At 45.6% G+C, this 18133-nt stretch overlaps 7 protein-coding genes across 7 annotated transcripts; 4 read left to right on the top strand and 3 right to left on the bottom strand.

The window, feature by feature from the left end:
* Positions 1–606: 606 nt before the first annotated feature.
* GL218_08346 (54S ribosomal protein L6, mitochondrial) lies at positions 607–1451 on the top strand (the record flags this gene model as incomplete). Its single annotated transcript, XM_033585146.1, has 2 exons — positions 607–994; positions 1084–1451. 2 exons carry the CDS (start codon positions 607–609, stop codon positions 1449–1451), a joined length of 756 nt encoding a protein of 251 aa, XP_033440678.1.
* A 119-nt stretch (positions 1452–1570) lies between these two features.
* On the bottom strand, positions 1571–2632 carry GL218_08347 (3'(2'),5'-bisphosphate nucleotidase; the record flags this gene model as incomplete). Its single annotated transcript, XM_033585147.1, has 1 exon — positions 1571–2632. The coding sequence occupies one exon, from the start codon at positions 2630–2632 to the stop codon at positions 1571–1573; it is 1062 nt and encodes a 353-aa protein (XP_033440677.1).
* A 914-nt stretch (positions 2633–3546) lies between these two features.
* Positions 3547–5150, top strand: GL218_08348 (mRNA export factor rsm1; the record flags this gene model as incomplete). The annotated part of the gene is made up of 2 exons (XM_033585148.1): positions 3547–4228; positions 4291–5150. The coding sequence occupies 2 exons, from the start codon at positions 3547–3549 to the stop codon at positions 5148–5150; spliced, it is 1542 nt and encodes a 513-aa protein (XP_033440682.1).
* Positions 5151–7638: 2488 nt separating this feature from the next.
* Positions 7639–10446, top strand: GL218_08349 (putative copper-transporting ATPase HMA5; the record flags this gene model as incomplete). The annotated part of the gene is made up of 1 exon (XM_033585149.1): positions 7639–10446. One exon carries the CDS (start codon positions 7639–7641, stop codon positions 10444–10446), a length of 2808 nt encoding a protein of 935 aa, XP_033440681.1.
* A 1499-nt stretch (positions 10447–11945) lies between these two features.
* Positions 11946–12923, bottom strand: GL218_08350 (uncharacterized protein; the record flags this gene model as incomplete). The annotated part of the gene is made up of 1 exon (XM_033585150.1): positions 11946–12923. The coding sequence occupies one exon, from the start codon at positions 12921–12923 to the stop codon at positions 11946–11948; it is 978 nt and encodes a 325-aa protein (XP_033440785.1).
* A 2067-nt stretch (positions 12924–14990) lies between these two features.
* Positions 14991–15653, bottom strand: GL218_08351 (uncharacterized protein; the record flags this gene model as incomplete). The annotated part of the gene is made up of 2 exons (XM_033585151.1): positions 14991–15469; positions 15584–15653. 2 exons carry the CDS (start codon positions 15651–15653, stop codon positions 14991–14993), a joined length of 549 nt encoding a protein of 182 aa, XP_033440786.1.
* Positions 15654–16983: 1330 nt separating this feature from the next.
* On the top strand, positions 16984–17956 carry GL218_08352 (putative tat pathway signal sequence protein; the record flags this gene model as incomplete). Its single annotated transcript, XM_033585152.1, has 3 exons — positions 16984–17143; positions 17212–17694; positions 17766–17956. 3 exons carry the CDS (start codon positions 16984–16986, stop codon positions 17954–17956), a joined length of 834 nt encoding a protein of 277 aa, XP_033440787.1.
* Between the last annotated feature and the right edge of the window lie 177 nt (positions 17957–18133).

Raw genomic sequence — 18133 nt, forward strand, 5'->3', positions numbered from 1 at the left:
CGGTATGGGAATAGTGAAGTCCTAGTATTGAAGAAAAGTGATGAAAGGAAGAGTTAGAAGGGGGGGAATAGTCGTAGTAGAGAAACGAAAAGAAGTATGGTATCAATAATAGAAAATTTTTCGAATATGTCTCATGGGTCGTCATCCGATAAATTCGACAAACTTTTGCTCCTTAACCGCACACATCCTGTTCAACCCCTGTATGATTTTATCTGAAGTCAGATCAAGATTTGTTAAGAGTAGTGCAGATATCACGATTATCAAGAGTGGACAAAGTGGAAGGTATCTCCTTGGAAGACGTAATAAGAGAGATTACTAAATTCATATTAAACTAGAACTATGAAAACTTTCTCCGTCAATAATTCAATCTTTCAGAAGAGAGGAAGGAGCAACTAAATCTAAGGCAATTACGATAGGGGAAGTTGTAGTAATTACATAAGCCTCTATATTGCATACAGTCGTTATCTTCAAGTTATATAGCACGTGATTTGATCCGCTTTTCTTTTAGCATTGCCAAGCATCGCGCATCGAGCTCTGCAACTGAAATTCTGGGATTTTGAGTTCTACAGTCAATTGACTTCATAGCGGAGACTCCCAAAATCCACAATGTTGGCGCCGAGTAGGGGAAAGGTGCTCGATAGAGCCCTTTCAGGTACCAATGCTCCCGTTACACTCCCGGCTTTCCTCGTACCAGCTTTTCAGACGACAGCCCCGCGGCGCCAATTCTCGAATACATCGAATAGACCCTCGAAGCTTGGCCGAACGCCCATATCGATCCCGCCCGGTGTTGACTTGACTATTGGTGAGCCTAGGGTTAAGAAGGATCCTACTACGTACCTAAGAATACCAAAGCGAACAGTCACTATAGCGGGGCCATTAGGAAAACTCGATCTCGAAATTCCTCCTTATCTTACGATTGCCCATGACGAAGCTTCGAGGAGGGCAGTGCTCAGCATTGAGAATAATGAGATCAAGCAGCAGAAGGAGATGTGGGGTATGTGCAATATTTCTCGTAGTCATTGCGATTGTAGAAGACTATCTTGATTTACAAGGGCTAGCTAGGACTAACTTAGGGTCAATTAGGAACCACATGGGCATACCTTAACCGACACATCATCGGCGTATCAGAAGGACACACTGCAATCTTACGATTAGTGGGTGTAGGTTACAGGGCGACCGTCGAGGAGCGGCCAAGGAAGGCAACTTACCCCGGAGAGAAGTTTGTGTGCCTAAAGCTTGGTTTCACCCACCCTGTCGAGGAGCCAGTTCCTACCGGCATAAAGGCCAGCACGCCGCAGCCGACGAGAATTTTACTCGAAGGCATTAACCGAGAGGAAGTTATGTCTTTCGCGGCTAGGATACGGAAATGGAGAGTGCCGGAACCATACAAGGGGAAGGGTATCTTCGTCAACGACGAGACAATCAAGCTAAAACAAAAGAAGATCAAATAGATGATCTTGGGAATGGTATTATTCCATTTCACGCGCGTATCTATGTGTTATATGACGGTAGATACCCGATAAAAAAAACTATGTACTTGTATGCATTATCTGTTTATGAAGTGCCAATTTTATTTCTTCGAGAGCACCTCCTGCACCACCTTTAGAACTTGCGGGTGGGCAGCAGCAGGAGCAGCGACGACACCCTTGTTGTTCGATAGTGTTCGCCCAATGCTAAAGTCCAACGACTTTCCGTGAATATCTGTTACGGCACCTCCAGCTTCTCGGACGATGAGGTCACCCGCGGCGTGATCCCAGATCTTCTCCTGGTATGTCGCACTGACAGGTAATCTCAAGTAGATGTCACCCGCGCCTCGCGCAATAGAAGCATACTTGGCCTGAGAGTCCATCCGCACGCTAGGGTTTGTAATGCCGAGCAGCTTCGCGATTTCAGCTTGGTCTCCGTGGGACGAGTGACCGGCCTCTACGCTCTCGCAAAATGTTGCTGCTGCGATGTCGGTGATTGCCCTCATGGAAATGCTCTTCTCCTTAGCCAATTCACCAGTAGTCAACGCGCGGCTTGTAGCACCTTGGCCCAACACGCCAGAGAATAGGACTCCCCTTCCCTCGTCTGTCTGACCGGATTCCATGCCTCCCGTTAACGTAGCAGTGTCGTCAATAGGGAGGTTCGGGCAACCCAAAACACCAACTTTAACATCACCGTCCACCATCAGGGCAAGGCATACAGCGTATTGGCCACCACGCAAGAAGCCCTTGGTACCATCGATAGGGTCAATAGCCCATATACGACCCTTAGCACCACCCTTGCTATTTCCATAGTCAATCATAGTCAACATAGCCTCCTCGTTATCGATAGCTCCTCCAAGCAGACTCTCGGCCTCGGGGTCGGAAAGCTGAGTGGTTGAAACTAAGTCCCAGATTGTATGCTTCAAGTTCTTATCTTGACGTAGCTGAGCAGCTTCTTCCTCGGCAACAATTTCATCGTCGGGGAAGTTTGCCTTCAGGGCGCTAATAATAAGGGCCTGGGCACCGAAATCACCGATTGTAACAGGAGACTTGTCATCCTTAGAGACGGTACCTTTGGCCTTCTCGTGGAAGACTCTCTTGGTTAGGATGGAAGCGCGTTGGACGGCTAGCTGTGCTACTTCGAGCTCTTTGGCGTATGACGACATATTTTTATTAGATATGACAGGGCTGAGAATTTGCTGGCGGGATCCAGGAGAAAGATGCAGGGACAATGAAGTAAGGCGGGGCAAAGCTCGAAACAAGAAGGCGGCCAGTGTCACGATGAAAAGAGAGGATAAAATAAGGAACTTGGTAGAATTTATCTTTTTATCTTTTTTAGTCTGCATATAGCAAGATTTATGTAATTTATTTGTAAGTGGGATATATATTGGGGATTTATGTATATTCGTTGCCAGCACAATGATTCAATGATTCTTTAGCTTTAGCTTACACAATCGTTGTAGCTCCTCATGTTATCCCACTATGATGCATGGTTATCATATGCATACCAGGTAGCATTCAACCTCACTAATGTCGGGACCCGAGACATTTTACAAGGTACAATTTTCTCTAATCGCCATCTTTTAGCGGCTAGATTCAAGTGTTGTTCAACCCGATAGCCTCAATTCTAGTCACACCAGCCCTAAGACATAGGGGAAGTTTAGGTGGGTATATAGGCTGTCGGGGCCATACCCCGGTCCGTCACCCCTCCGACGACCGTGGCTTAGGTAAAGTAAATTGTACAGGAATTGGAGAATCAAAGAAAACAACAAAGTTACGTAGGTACCTTCTTCATTTATGTACCTAACAAATTCATACGCATCTGGTCTCCAATTTGGCCATTCAAGTCTAAACAAAGTAAATATAATCTATTGGTGGATTCTCATACGATAGGTACTAACTTGATCAACCAACTTATTATTAAAACTCCACAAAGTAAACAACAAACTACTTCTAGGAGCTAATAGAGGAGGTTGTAAAAGTCAATCCCTTAAGAGCTTCTAAGCAAGCTCTAGAATCCTAATTTAATACTTAATACCACCCTACTAGCAGCCTTATTCTTCATTGAACCGAATCAACCATGAATGCTACTAAGCGGAAGTTCAATGCCTTATTACAAGGGATCGGCGCGAAGCCAATACCTCAGTCGCCATCAACAGAAGCGCAAAACGATACTTCAAATTCGCCTCTGAATCGACCCTCAACCCCAAACTCGAGTTCATTACCCAACAACGCCTTGACCCCGAATAAAGAGATGCCTTCCGGAAGCGTACCCTCAACCCCCAGCGATCTCCTGAAGCGCCGGCGTGTAGGTGTCCTAGAGTCTACTCCAGGTAACGAAAAACCAGGCGGAACTATTATTTCAAACGTCGTACTGAAGAAATGGGCGCCAAATGGCAGTGCTGTCTCTCCAGCTAAGGGAACAAAGACTGAAGCACCAAAGTATTGCCCTAGCGATCGCAACGAGTTGATCAGGCGACTTGGGACATTTCAAGAACTAACAGAATGGACTCCAAAGCCGGATAAAGTCAATGAGATCGAATGGGCCAAGAGAGGTTGGGTCTGTAATGGAAAGGAGCGCGTAAGTTGTACGCTATGCCACAAAGAGTTGGTTGTCAAGATGAATAAAACAGAGGTGGATGGTAAGGAGGTTCAGATCATGGTCGGCTCAGATATTGAGGAGGGCTTGGTAAAGAGATTTGTCGAATTGATCATCGATGCGCACCAAGAAGATTGCCTATGGAGAAGACGCGGATGCGATGGTGAGACCCTTACAATCACTACCTCATATTAGGGATATTCGTATACTAACCAAAAACAACAGACACTTTGCTCAGACTATCCTTAACGAGTCCACCAACTGCGCTAGCCTCCCTTCGCCAACGGTACGATGAACTTTGCGCGCGACAATATTTTCTTCCCTATCTCTTCAACCTCCGCTTGCCGGCAAACTTAGATCTACAAGCTGCCAAGTCACAATTGGCCTCAAACTTCTTTAGCGACCCTCCGCCACCAAGTACGAATCCATCAGTTCCAAACGATGTAGCTCTCGCCCTTGCTCTTACAGGCTGGCAGGGCCTAACAAACCCGCGTGTTGGTGCGGTACCTAATTCGGCAACTTGTGCTACATGCCTACGCCGCTTAGGATTGTGGATGTTTAAAAGCAAAGAGGTAGACGAAGAAACAAAGCAGGTTCTCGTTCCGGCACCTATGGATTACCTTGATCCTGTACGTGAGCACCGCTTCTTCTGTCCCTGGCGGAATGCCACGGTTCAGCACAATCCTGGTGCAAAAAAGGTAGACAACAAAACCGCTTGGGAGATACTTGCGCAAACGATTAAAAATAACTCATACCTTCGCGCGCAAGCGGAGAAGAGTAACCAGCGCTCTTTTTTCCATCGCTCCTCGGCATCCGTCCCAACAACGCCAGTGAAAGGAAGGCAAGCAGGAGATGGGCGTTCGCCCATGCTAGGATCGGATGATGAAGAGGATATGACTGCCAGAGACGCGAAGGATAAGGAAAGATGGGCGCGTTTGAGGAAAGTGAAAAACCTATTCGACACAAAGAATGGAGTAAAATTACGACGTTCATTATCCCGACCAGCAACTGCTACAAGTCGCCCAGCTACTGCGCATTCGAGGCAGGGCAGCGTCCCACCTGAAACAGGAGGAGAGAAAAAATAAGGAGACTTGCCACCACGGTTTGGATTTTGTCAAGGCGTTTATACTAATGGATCTGGTCTGGTAATTTTTAGCAAGATACCCAACTTACTCACGTCATCTTTATTTAATGTAACTATTCGATAATAGTACTAATTTGAAACTCTGGTGTCCTTTCTCCCGTTTGGTGGCTATTGTTTTTTCGGGTGGTTTCTTGTGTCCTGTATCTCATCAGCAATATGATTTCCTGTTGCTTTATTCTATTAGAGATCGGCCCATCTCGTTTTCAGGGGCGTATTCAATAGCCTTCATAGTAAATATATATGATAAACGACACATCCATCCAGGTCAGGATATCAGCGAAGAGTGTGTTAATAGATGCCATTTAATTTCTCAGCTTCGTGTAAGGCGTTCAGGAGCAACAAAGGTCAAAGCAGCCATAGTGATTATTCATAGGCTGCGTGCCTACATGTAGGTACCTAAAGTAAGTATCATCCAGTCGCTTCCGTCATAATGATTTAATAATGTACCTACCTATGTTAAGTTAGATAGTTTCCTATGCTGACTATTAGGTAATCTAGGAACATGAAGTATACAACTGCCCGTAATTGGGTACCATTAAAAAGTTTAAAAAAAGAAAACGCATGTGCGGTTCGTCACGTCGTCAAAACAACGTAACATTTTCAACCGCCTCCGATATTTACATAGTACTATTTTACGCACAAATGTCGCTTCGTATCGCCACTTTACTAATTTGGACACTTCACAGCTGCAGAAGGAATCACTTATTAATGTAAGAAAACGGGGATCCAAGACATGTCAAATATTACCATGCGACCAACGAGATCACGCCTAATCAACGTTTTTGCAGTGGTCGTCTGCGGCTTTTGTGCGTGGACTAGGATCATCTATGCCGGACGCATCTTTAATGCCCCATTTACTAATGGAGCTTGCTTCGAACAGACGCCGGCTCGGGGTCTTACCCCTGGTGGCAATAATCCACTCGGCGCCGCTAGTTCGAATTCTGTCCTAGGCAATTCCTAGTCGGATCTGATGACCCCTGATCTCACTGTCACTTTATGGAAGATTCTACTCAACTACAATTATGTGTTTTGTCATATCGAATTCCTACCGCTCATTGTGACTTATATGGCGACTCGCAGTATGCCGAGCCATGTGTCACAGTCGGTCTATGCCCGGCGGCGAAGATCCGGCTCTCGCAATTCACCGCCCGGAGTTGCAAACCTATACAGGGTTAGAATGACCTATCAAACCTCACCGAACCCTGGGTGATTGTGGAGAGCCGTTGCGCTTTTTGTGCGTAGGACTGCTAGATATATATAACTTAGACAACTCTGGCCTATTTCCGAAAGTGAATCTTAAGGTATTCCAGAACACTTCTTTTAATTTAACAGGTAGTTACCATTAACTAGAACTTCTCTGTTATTCATATAACTAAAGTCGGTTGATACCCTATTTGGAATCCGAGTTACTAGCATCAACTCATATCTTCGTGTGTAAAGCAACAAACAGACAAACGGTTACTTCTCTGAGGCTTCTTTTCGAGATTTTATTCGCCGGTGGAGTCGACTCCTTCTCCTGTTTCTACTGGCACCAGCCTACATATACCCCCTTCAGGCTGAATTACACATCGCCCGCGTACCGACGTCCGTACTTCCCAGAACGGATTCTTATTTTAATATATTCCAACAACCGCACACAGTACCTTTCATCAGTCACCCTAGCTCCTGTACGTCTCCGCCTTGCTAGATCTGTCCGTATTCAGCAGGACCAAAGAGATCAACATCGCATGCGCAGGTCGCACTCCTAAGCAGTCTCCCAAACGGCAGACAACACCAGTTATCCAAAAATGGCTACCCCAGACCAAACAGTCACCACAAATTTCCTACTGGCTAATCTGCATTGTCCCACGTGCGTATCCTCTATAAAAGATGTCTTGGAACGTCTCCCTGGTATTAGTTGGGTGTCGCCCAATGTCGTTACCTCATGGGTCGCAGTCGAGCACGATCCCAAGGCGTCTATTACCGAGATGGCGTCGAAATTGGAGACTTCGGGGTTTGAGGTCTCTAGTGTAGCCTCAACCAATGGCGAAGAAACTCTAGCTAACTTGTTACATGGAGATCCATCTAATATTCCCGGCCCCTCAGCAGCTCCGACTTCGCCAGATATCAGCCTACGAGACAGCCCACTAGGTCGAATCTTCAAGTTGCCAAGCAAACTTACACATGGGCATGCATCGATCGCAAAGGCAGAGAAGGAAAGAGAACATCTCAATAACTGTGAATCATGTCGAACTAACGGGCCGAGGCCTAATACCTCCAATACTATATGCTGTAGCATAGTATCGGAAAAGGCCAGTGATCTATTAAGTGATCAGAAAAGAGACGACGAGAAGTCGGTTCGAGAAGTGATCACATCAACCAAATCACTCGTAGCCGATGACGATGATAAACCCCAGTCACCCAGTGAGGGACGTAGGTGGAGAGTTTCTATGGCTATTACCGGGATGACATGCGCTGCATGTGTAAACGACATCAACTCACAGCTAAATGAGAAGCAATGGATCACTAAGGCCACGATCAATCTACTTTCAAACAGTGGCGTGGTTGAGTATATTGGTACCAAGGATGACGCCAATCAAGTCGTTGAGATAATTGAAGATACAGGAAGAGGCGCCGAACTTGATCAGGTTGTTAACATTGATGGTGAAGATAAGCCAAAGCATCAGAGAAATGTCGAGATCCGCATCGATGGATTCTACTGCGACCATTGCGCCGACCGGGCCACGAATAGTCTGAAGGGATTCCTTCAAAACCTCGAAGTTATCGCTAGACCTAGCCGAAAACGACCCATTCTTAAGATAGCTTATACCCCTGTAGTGCCCAACTTCACTATCCGACGGATCCTCTTAGCTATCGAAGCAAGCGATCCAGCATTCAAGGCGACAATCTACCATCCACCCACATTAGAAGAGCGCTCAAAGAGGATACATGCACGCCATCAGAAGCAACTCTTCCTTCGTGCCCTATTCACGACAATTGTTGTCATTCCAACGTTTATCATTGGCGTTGTGTATATGAGCCTTGTGTCGAACTCCGATGCATCTAAGATGTACCTCATGGAGCCTTGGCGATCCGGAATCAGCCGGGCGCAACTTGCTCTTTGTATCATGGCAACACCAGTATACTTTTTCGGTGCTGATATATTTCACCGACGTGCAGTAAAGGAGGTCAGGGCATTGTGGAGACTACGAAGCCAGACACCAATTCTCCAGCGTTTTTATCGATTTGGCAGCATGAATATGCTCATATCGTTAGGGACTACGATCGCATACATCTCGTCAATTAGCCAGATGATTGCTGCTGCTGTGGATCGTCCAGATATGGTCAATGACGAAAATTTCTATTTTGACTCTGTTGTATTCTTAACGTTTTTCTTACTCTGGGGACGACTCATCGAAGCATACAGCAAATCCAAGACAGGTGATGCAGTGGAGGCTCTTGGCAAGCTTCGCCCGACTACCGCTGTGCTTGTCGAGGATGTCACAGATACTAAGGAGGCAGAGACAATAGTCCATACTGATCTACTCGAATTCGGTGATCTCGTCCGTATTCCCCACGGAGGCTCACCTCCTTGTGATGGAAAGGTCGTGCGTGGTGTAGCCGAGTTTAACGAATCCAGTCTAACAGGAGAATCCCGTTTAGTAAAGAAGGTTACTAATGACAACGTCTTCGCGGGTACCATCAACGTTGGTAAACCTATCTTAATTCAAATCACCGGTAGTGCTGGCCAGTCGATGCTTGATCAGATCGTCGACATCGTCCGAGAGGGTCAGACCAAGCGCGCACCGATGGAAAAACTAGCAGATCTGTTGACTGCTTACTTTGTCCCGTTTGTTACTCTCATTGCTATCCTTACTTGGCTTATTTGGTTATCAGTTGGCGTATCCGGCGCGATCCCTGGGCATTTCCTCGATGTATCATCAGGAGGCTGGGTTGTATTCTCGCTTCAGTTCGCTATCGCTGTCTTCGTTGTCGCATGTCCGTGTGGTCTTGCTCTTGCTGCTCCCACTGCGATTTTCGTCGGCGGTGGCCTAGCTGCGAAGCACGGTATACTCGTTAAGGGCGGTGGCGAAGCTTTTGAGAAGGCGAGCCGGATTGATTGTGTTGTCTTCGATAAGACTGGAACTCTTACCATGGGTGGTGAGCCGACTATCACAGATAATATGATATTCCCTGGGCAAGCAGTGAGCGAAAAGCAGCGGGATGCTTTCCTGGCGGCACTTCGGGCTACAGAGGAGAATAGCACCCATCCCATCGCAAAGGCCATTATCTCATTTTGCAGCTCCAGGACATCTGAGCGCATTGAGGTCTCAGATGTCGAGGAGCTACCAGGGAAGGGTCTAAAGGCGACCTATAATATTGAATCATTACCCTTCAAAATTATTATCGGTAACGAATCGCTCATGCGCGACTTTGCAGTTAATATCCCACTCGATGTTGCTACAGGCCTTCAGACGTGGAAATCAGAGGCTAAATCAGTCGCACTCGTAGCCCTCGAGACTCCTGCCGCGCCAGGTTTATATCAAATCGCAGCCGCCCTCTCAATCTCCGATCCAATACGGCCCGAAGCCTCTGCTGTGCTTCAGGCTCTAAAATCGAGGGGCACGGATGTGTGGATGCTTTCAGGTGACAACGTCATTACAGCCAAGGCTGTCGCGCTACGCATGGGTATTCCCGAATCCAACGTCATCGCCGAAGTCCTTCCCGCGGAAAAGCATGAGAAGATCAAATGGCTACAATCTACACTTAAGGCCCGCAGAGGAGATGTCGAGCTCACAGACCGCCGTGCATTCATCGCCATGGTGGGTGATGGCATCAATGACGCACCGGCACTAACGACAGCAGATGTAGGTGTAGCAATTGGTTCCGGTGCCGATGTTGCCATCTCCAGTGCGGACTTCGTGCTTCTAAATAGCAATCTGGAGTCCATCGTCACATTACTTGAGCTTAGCAAAACGGTATTCCGTCGCATCAAGTTCAACTTCGGCTGGGCCCTCATATACAACTTACTTGCCGTACCCATTGCTGCCGGGTGCCTATACCCCATTATGTCTAATGGCCAACACGTGCGTCTCTCGCCCGTCTGGGCTAGTCTGGCGATGGCGCTAAGCAGCATCAGCGTCGTGCTAAGTAGCTTGGCACTACGGAGCGGCTTGCCGTGGATGGGATTTAGAGCTAAGACATTTACGAGTGAAGATAAGAAAGGTAGTGAGACAAGTACTCAGGCTAAGAGTTAAATGTCTAGGAAATTTTTGGTTATACTTTGGCGCTGTGGGATAGTTATATGTCCGGATATGAGGACTTTTGAAACAGAAAAGCTAGTGCAGCATATGTTTTATCTACTAGGCCATAGTACGTAATAACGATTTAATTTGTATGATGAAGTATGCTGTTTTGTTGTACTATGTATGAGTATATGTGATGAGGATATGAGATGATGTTAATGTTGCTAAAGTGAGGTAGACAGTGGCTTTAGGGGCTATACTGACCTAGAGGGTATGTTGGTATATGTCAGCAAAGATAGACAACTATTCAGAAGGTTACATTGAGGCATTATTGACAATGAAAGGGTGCCTGGCTATATGCCCCTTTAGATGCTTGTGGTAGTACCTCGTTCTTCACGTAACAATGAAGTTAGGTTTATACTGTTAAAGCTACCCGCGGTAACATTATTCCATGTTTAATGGTATGGAACTATACTATTCAGCTTTTGTGTCTATGTATGCAGTTCTTGTTGTCTGATGCCCCTATGATCCTCCAGAGTGATGGTCAGGGGTAAGCCCCTTGAATTCCATATTTACTAGATCCATCTTATTTTTTTTTTTCATTGCTACTATTCAATAGGACATATGTCTTAATGATTCATGTTTATAATCACGCTGTGGAACACAATGGTTTCTTTTCTTTCAGTTAATGGTAATATTGTCTCGACCTTTTTACCCCTTATTTGTCCCTACTCGTAACTATACCCGCAAGTTCTTGCCCTCTGCAACATTAGCATCGCAACATACTACGAATCTTTCGCTCTGTTTATATCCTAACTATGATAATTGTGAAAAAAAAAAAAAAAAAAAAAAAAGGAGACCGTGTTGTTGAACGTACCTGTTGTTACACAAAGAACAATGACTCCTAAGATGTGACAATTGGCATTTCTAAAGCTTTTTTATTCTACCTATTACCCCAATAAACCAGCGTCTCATATATGAGGCAGTGGCTGCAGTACCATAACACACGACGAGCAGTAATTGGATCAATCCCTGAGGGGTTGATGCTGTACGACTTCCAAGACCGCCCAAAAATAATATAATCCCTCCGGAGTAGCCGGTACCGGTATTGGTTGTAATAATGGCAAGGCCTTACCACTACACCACGGGGCTACCCGGAGGGATTATCTACGGTCTGTTTGTTATTCGGGCTTATAAACTAACTGTTGTATAGCGAAAGGACTGTGTCACAATACTGTGTTAGATCCTGAGGTGGCTGAGACGTACGGACAAAGAGCTCCTGGCTATATTAGTTGGTACAGTCCTGGTTCGCTTTGTAGCTTTTCATGCTCTATGAAGCTGTTATTTCTTTCTTTTGTCATCTTTGCATGCTATATATAACTATGCTATTAAATCATTTAAGGAATCAGTCACAGCTCATGGCGATAAGAAAGTCATAAGTTATCTAAATTATTTTTTTCTTTTTTTCTTTTTTTCTTCTTTTTTTTCTTCCAGAACCGCTGCTCGTCGCTTTATACCCCAAGCCCCAGTTTGCCGATCGCCATGTCGAAATCCGCCCAGTTTCTACATCGCGACATAACGATCCCTATCATAAGGTTCGCGATGATGGAATCTGTGTTCCACCGAAACGCCTGGTATAGCGTCGGAACCAGGAATATACTGGCGGATAGCTGAGGGATGAGATCATCAAAGGATTGCTTGGCAGCTTTCATCTCTTCTTGGAGAGGGTGAAGCAGATATCTTATTTTGATATCTGCTATTGTCCGTGCTAGCCAGCTCCAATTCCGGGCGTAGCTGACTTGGATGGTCTGGGTAACAGAGTACTTCATCCGCGGCCTTGCGTGAGATGGTAAATCGGCGATACGCGCCATCTCAAAGAACACATCGAAGTAGAAGGCTCTCGCTATATCAAGCATCACCGGATAGTACTTGGCGGCGTCATAGTTATCAAAGATAACTTTATGACCTCCTTGTACAGTTTTCGGCGATACCATGGTATGGATTGCACTTGTGTCTCCTAACCCCAAGACCACTGGACTGGACCGAGCCCTGCGGATATCCCTGGCAGCTTGATCGAGCAATTTGTTCAGGGACGGATACCGCTCTCCATTGATAACCCATTCCAGGTCCAAGAACCTCCTAGTAGCAATTGAGGAGCCCCCTTTCAACTGGATCTTGTCGCCGTGCAGCTCTCGGAATGCTCTCCCTCCCCTTGCGATGCGATCAAGGTGCGATTTTATAACCTCGCTAGTATCCTGCTTTTGTATATCAGGATTCCGGAACGACTTTCGGTAGGCACTGAGCGTTATCTCGGCCTTCACCACTTCGGCATGAAGAAGCGCCTCCGTGTCGTTCCAGTTGTTACTGCCGCCCCTGTAATAACGGGTCCTAATTTCCCTTTCATATTCGTACTCTAACATAGGGAAGAGTAATCGTTCGGAGCCCGATATACGTGGGATCTGCACCCAGGGGTAGAAATGGGCAGCCATTTTTGCGCTTTCGAGCTCGCGCCTTGCATATGAAGTTATCTTGCAGAGCACGTTGGTGGTGTTTCTGGCCGCACAGGTAATTGAGACCTCCCATTTCCCCGAGACCTCGCCGGCGACTGGTTTCCTTTGCGTAATCCAAGCGAAGTCTCCTTGCTCGAAACAACTAAATACCGTTTTATCAACGGCTTCAGCAGTGCTATAGGTATTACTGTCCCAGTACTTTCCCATTGATATGTCTCCGAATACAGCCAATTGCCGGGGGGTGACAGATACGTTACCTGGGGCCAAGCTTTGGATAACTTCTTTGCCGACCATATAAGACTCGAATCTTTGGTTTATCCATTCCGTATAGGAAGACGAAAACATGTCTGAATCTGTTAGACTTTTGGCCGTTGCAGATTGTCCGGTAACATAATAGTAGAGGCCTAGTACCTTTTTGGTAATTGTCTCTCTGTAGGAATTGGTGAACAAGTTCACTCCGCTAATCAACAGCTCCGCAGTCTGGCCGTACACCACCTCTAAGGGGTCCCGTCGAGAATTATAGGGTGCCTGCCAGTCCTCGTATAACCATTGGTCGTGTTGAATCACAAACCCATTTGGAAGGCTAGTTGCCTGTAGGATTTGACATTCCACACGTCCAAGATTGTGGTTTTTATAAATTCGCTTATCAACGTACGAATATATGTTAAGCGCAGTTGAAGAGCTAGTCTGTGATACGGGTCTATTGAAGTACTCCCAGCTCATTACTACAACTGATCGCATAGACGAGTATCTATCGTAACCCGTGAATCTGACGGCATCAAACTCTGACCAGTACTCGGAGCTTGGAGGGGGAACTTGGTATAGTTCGTGAGGGCATTCTGGTTGCACGATCCCGGTTGCTTCCATGAGACGTTGGCGGTTTTGGTCTACAAGCCTGAAAATATCAAGCTTAGACTTAACAATAACGGCAACGTTCCAGTGTAAAGGATGGCGTCCCGATTTTAAGTCTACATCGCTCAGATAAAGCCCATTACCCCCGACGAAAATAGCTAAGATTTCGGGGTCTTGCGCCAGGAATCCCCGTGACAAACCGGGTACGAAGTTCTTAAAAACTGATTGGATTCTCTCTTGTAAAGCATCCATCTTGATCAGATATTTAACAATAGGTCTCTAACAAAGAGTTGTAAAAGATTTAGACGATAAGCTTCGTATTTTAAGCTTGTGTTGGCTGTAAATACTGTAATAGAATAAATATTATGACGAAATAACCTTTTAATGGTTGAGTAGTATGTTGGAAAGCTTGTATTAAATAGTTCAGTAAAAACTGTGATGATGTAGATTACGATTCAAAAATTGAAGGAATTTTGAGAGTCTTAAGTATTCCTAAGATACAAGAAACAATACAATACGACCAAGTTGTTCCATGGTAGCTCTAAAACAGCGATGATGAGAAGGAGAAGTCGTGTTTTCGTTCAACGCTTCCTTTATTCTATCTTATTTGTGAATAGTCAGTTCATATACAGCATGGCCAAAGATAAATATAAGCCTAAGAGGTCCTACGCCCGTATATAAATTATAATTAACTCTAAGATAGTTTTTGCTAATATCTTCCTACTAAACATAATTTATACGGAACAGCCATTAGGGTACAGGGTCTTACAGTGGTATATATGCTCAACTACGGGGGATAGGGGTAATAGGGGTAATAGGGGTAATAGGAGAAGATAAAAGGTTGCGGAGAAAAAGGTAAAGAGATGTTATTTTTATTAGTTCGCTAATTACATTTAAGCAAACAAGCTAATTCATACGTTAAGACCTATCTTATACTCCGGCTTATTTCAACATGCCTCCTCATTATTTTATTGTGTATAATGCAAAGCTCCATGCAAGTTTACAAATTACTACATTTATAAGAGTCATATTAAATCGGCATTAACATAACGCTATATTATACTACCGTAGACCGTTCACCTGCATCTCAGTTCCAGTTTAGCACCAACTTCTTTCATGCCAACCCATCTATCCACCCCCTAACCACCAACTCAAGCACTCAATATCCTGATACAATATCCCCCACCTTGCGCTCTACTTCTCCTCTACCTCGCCTTCCTTACCGATAGAGTACACAAGAGCACTATATTCATCTCGCTTCTCCTTTACATCCCTCTCTTCCTTCCCAATCGAATACAAGAGAATGCTATACTCAGCACTATCCTCGCTACGCTTGTTACTGACGGCATCCGCCACTACACGCGCGTAGACTTGCTCGGGAACAGCATCACCACGCTTCTCCTCCTTTCCGATAGAGTACGCGATGATACTGTACGTAGCTCCGTCAGTGGTAGCCCCAGCACGCTTGTCGATGACAGACAGCTCGCGATTTTCCTCTTTCCCGATCGAGTACAGGAGGATGCTGTACTCGGCACCAGCTTCTTCGCGCTTAGCTAGGGCTATGTCCGCCGCGCGAGCTAGGTTTCTATCGGTGGAGATGGCGCTGTCACGCTTAGCATCTTTGCCAATGGAGTAGGCAAAGACCCTGTATGTTAGGCCATTGATGTTCTCATCTAGATCTTTGAGTTAATATAGGGCTATAGGTATCATGTGGCCGAAATTCCTCTATCCTTCATTACCCCTCATAGAGACGAAGAAGTGAAGGATAGACGTATAGTAAGACATACCATTCGGCAGGGGCGCAGCAAAGGCACCAGCCAGGAACGTAGTAGCGAGGTAAAGCTTAGAGAAAAGCATGATGGCTTTAAGTGATAACTAGTCAAGAAAACTGAAGACGAAATAGAAGATATGGCGCGAGGTAATGAGTCCAGGAGCTTAGTGTCGTTCGTTGAATACTAGGGGTAGTCGTGGACGATCTCCTCGAGATACTTATACACCTCATGCTTAGACCTTTCGGGTCCTATTACTCCGTTTCTCTGTCGGAAACAAGTGATAACAGGATTAACTTGGTCAAACCCTCCGCAAGCTTGTGGGGATTAAGCGGGAGCATTCGTGTAGCAGCGTCATAATAGGAGCCACGAGACTCAAGTCGATGATGGTATCATAGTTATCCCTGCCATCATACATCTTAACTCATATTGGCTCCAGGGCCAGATTCCCCCACACCTATACGGCAAATGTCCATACTCATCCAAGTTGTTACCAGTTGATATTCTATGTCGTGCAAGAGGAGATCACCTTGAGCCCCATGAAAGGCCAGGATACTTGTCGTCCAAGCCGGGACACTCTATACACTAAAACGACCAGGTTGCAAAAAGCCCCTGCCGAAGGATTTTAGAGGAGTGACACAGAGAGCTGACCTTGAATCGACGACATCAGATATATTTCATAGCAGCTAAATCTAATATTTGCAAGACCGTATCGGAGCCGAGGTCGATCTCGCACTTTTCTATAATAGATAAGTAGGTGATTAGAAATACCAATAATATCAAGGGTAATGTAGGTGGTGTGGGCAATTTCTACCTCCTATATGCTATACCTCGATTCTAAAGTCAATATCAATATACTCTTAGTTATACTTTATGTTTCACAAAACTATGCTTCCACCTTTCGTGGTACAGAGCCAAACAGCGGTCAAGAAGACAGTCTGTAATCCTACCAAAAGTCAAGCCTAAGAAGACCGATACAGAGGGTAACCCTGCCTGTTTAACCTCACTTGGGTTAGAAGAATTAAACAAGAACCCTCTTACAGATATCTTGTTTAACAAGGTAGATTAGAGAGATGAACACCTCGGGTGTATATTAGTCTCATGTCCTCAGACCAGATGTTTCCGGATGGATGCGTATCTGAACGATAAGACATACAGACAACATCACGCCAAATCCAACGTAAGCGCGCATATTTCTGATTCAAGCGGATAGATCCGGAAAGAGTTCATGATTTTCAATAGCTGCCGGGTCAACAGATCCCATCGTGAACAAGTTGACAACTTTCCCTCCTAATTCTACTCAAATGGCTATAGGAACCTTTCCGAGGTTTATGGCGCCCTGGAATTGTCGCGAGACTTCATGGCGGGTAGAAGATAGGATTGAATCTTCAGAAGTTCTGCTCGAAGACGATGCTGAAATGAGCACATATGCATCCTCGAAGCAAGAAAGAAACCGGACATTATGGATTCTAACCACCCTCAATGCCATCTTCTTCGGGGCGGCCTTAGCTCTATACTTTGCTGCTTGGGTAAAATATACCGAGCGCAATGCGTGCCTCAAGGCCACATCTACGTATTGTGAGTTATCTATGCTTCACCTCAACTGTAGAGGTATAATACGGCTTGTTAATATTTCCTCTTGCTAGCTCCCGTTCTCGAGGAAGTAGACATGTCACTGACCGATACTCTACTTAACGGAAGTCTTTGGCTAGGGGATAACCCACCTATCTGGCGAGGTCTACCAAACTCTAACGAAACCAACGAAGCTTGGGACAGCTTCGAGCATGTAAAGCCCATCGCCCTAACCAAGGATCAAATAATGGCCATGGGCAAGGATCCTGCCACGGTCGCCAAGTTCAATGACGACTATTGGGGCCTAGGAGACGATGCGTATGTTGGCGCGCTTGACTTTTTCCATCAGGTTCACTGTCTAAGTGTGTTACGACATGAGGCCTTCAGGTACTGGGACCGGGAGGGGGAAACGGTACCTAAATGGAATAAAATCCACTGGATTCATATACAGCATTGCGTCGGAATGATGATGGAACATCTTCTCTGCAATGCAGATGCTGGATTTCTGACTTACAGCTGGGTGGAACATGAATTACACCCTTTTCCGGATATGAGTGGTAAGCTCACTTTGCTTTAGTCTCTCTTATGCTTCTTAAGAAGCTATCATCACTAACCCAGTATATCGCAGTACGGAAGCAATGCAGAGACTGGCACCAGCTAGTCGATTATCGCGACGCATATGGGGTGAACTTGACCAAGTATGTAGAATGGATAAAACCTAAAGGGGTTAAGGAACTCGAACAGCCTCTAGACTGGTGGCAGCATCACGGTCAAGGAGATAAGGCACATTACGCTAATGGAACAGTAATTGAGAATTGAAGATGAAGTATCCTCAAGTTTGAGTAACGCTGTGTTAAATACTAAGTATCGATGGTTGATGTTAGAGTGAAAAGAGTATGGCTTAATAATGACAGTAATAAATACATTAACCCCTGGTTCCACGCGCATCCCCCGAAGCCCCGGCATAAGATTGTAAGCAGTCTGCATTAGCGTATC

Source organism: Daldinia childiae, assembly GCF_008694065.1.
Source record: "Daldinia childiae strain JS-1345 chromosome Unknown Scaffold12, whole genome shotgun sequence".
NCBI lineage: Eukaryota > Fungi > Ascomycota > Sordariomycetes > Xylariales > Hypoxylaceae > Daldinia > Daldinia childiae.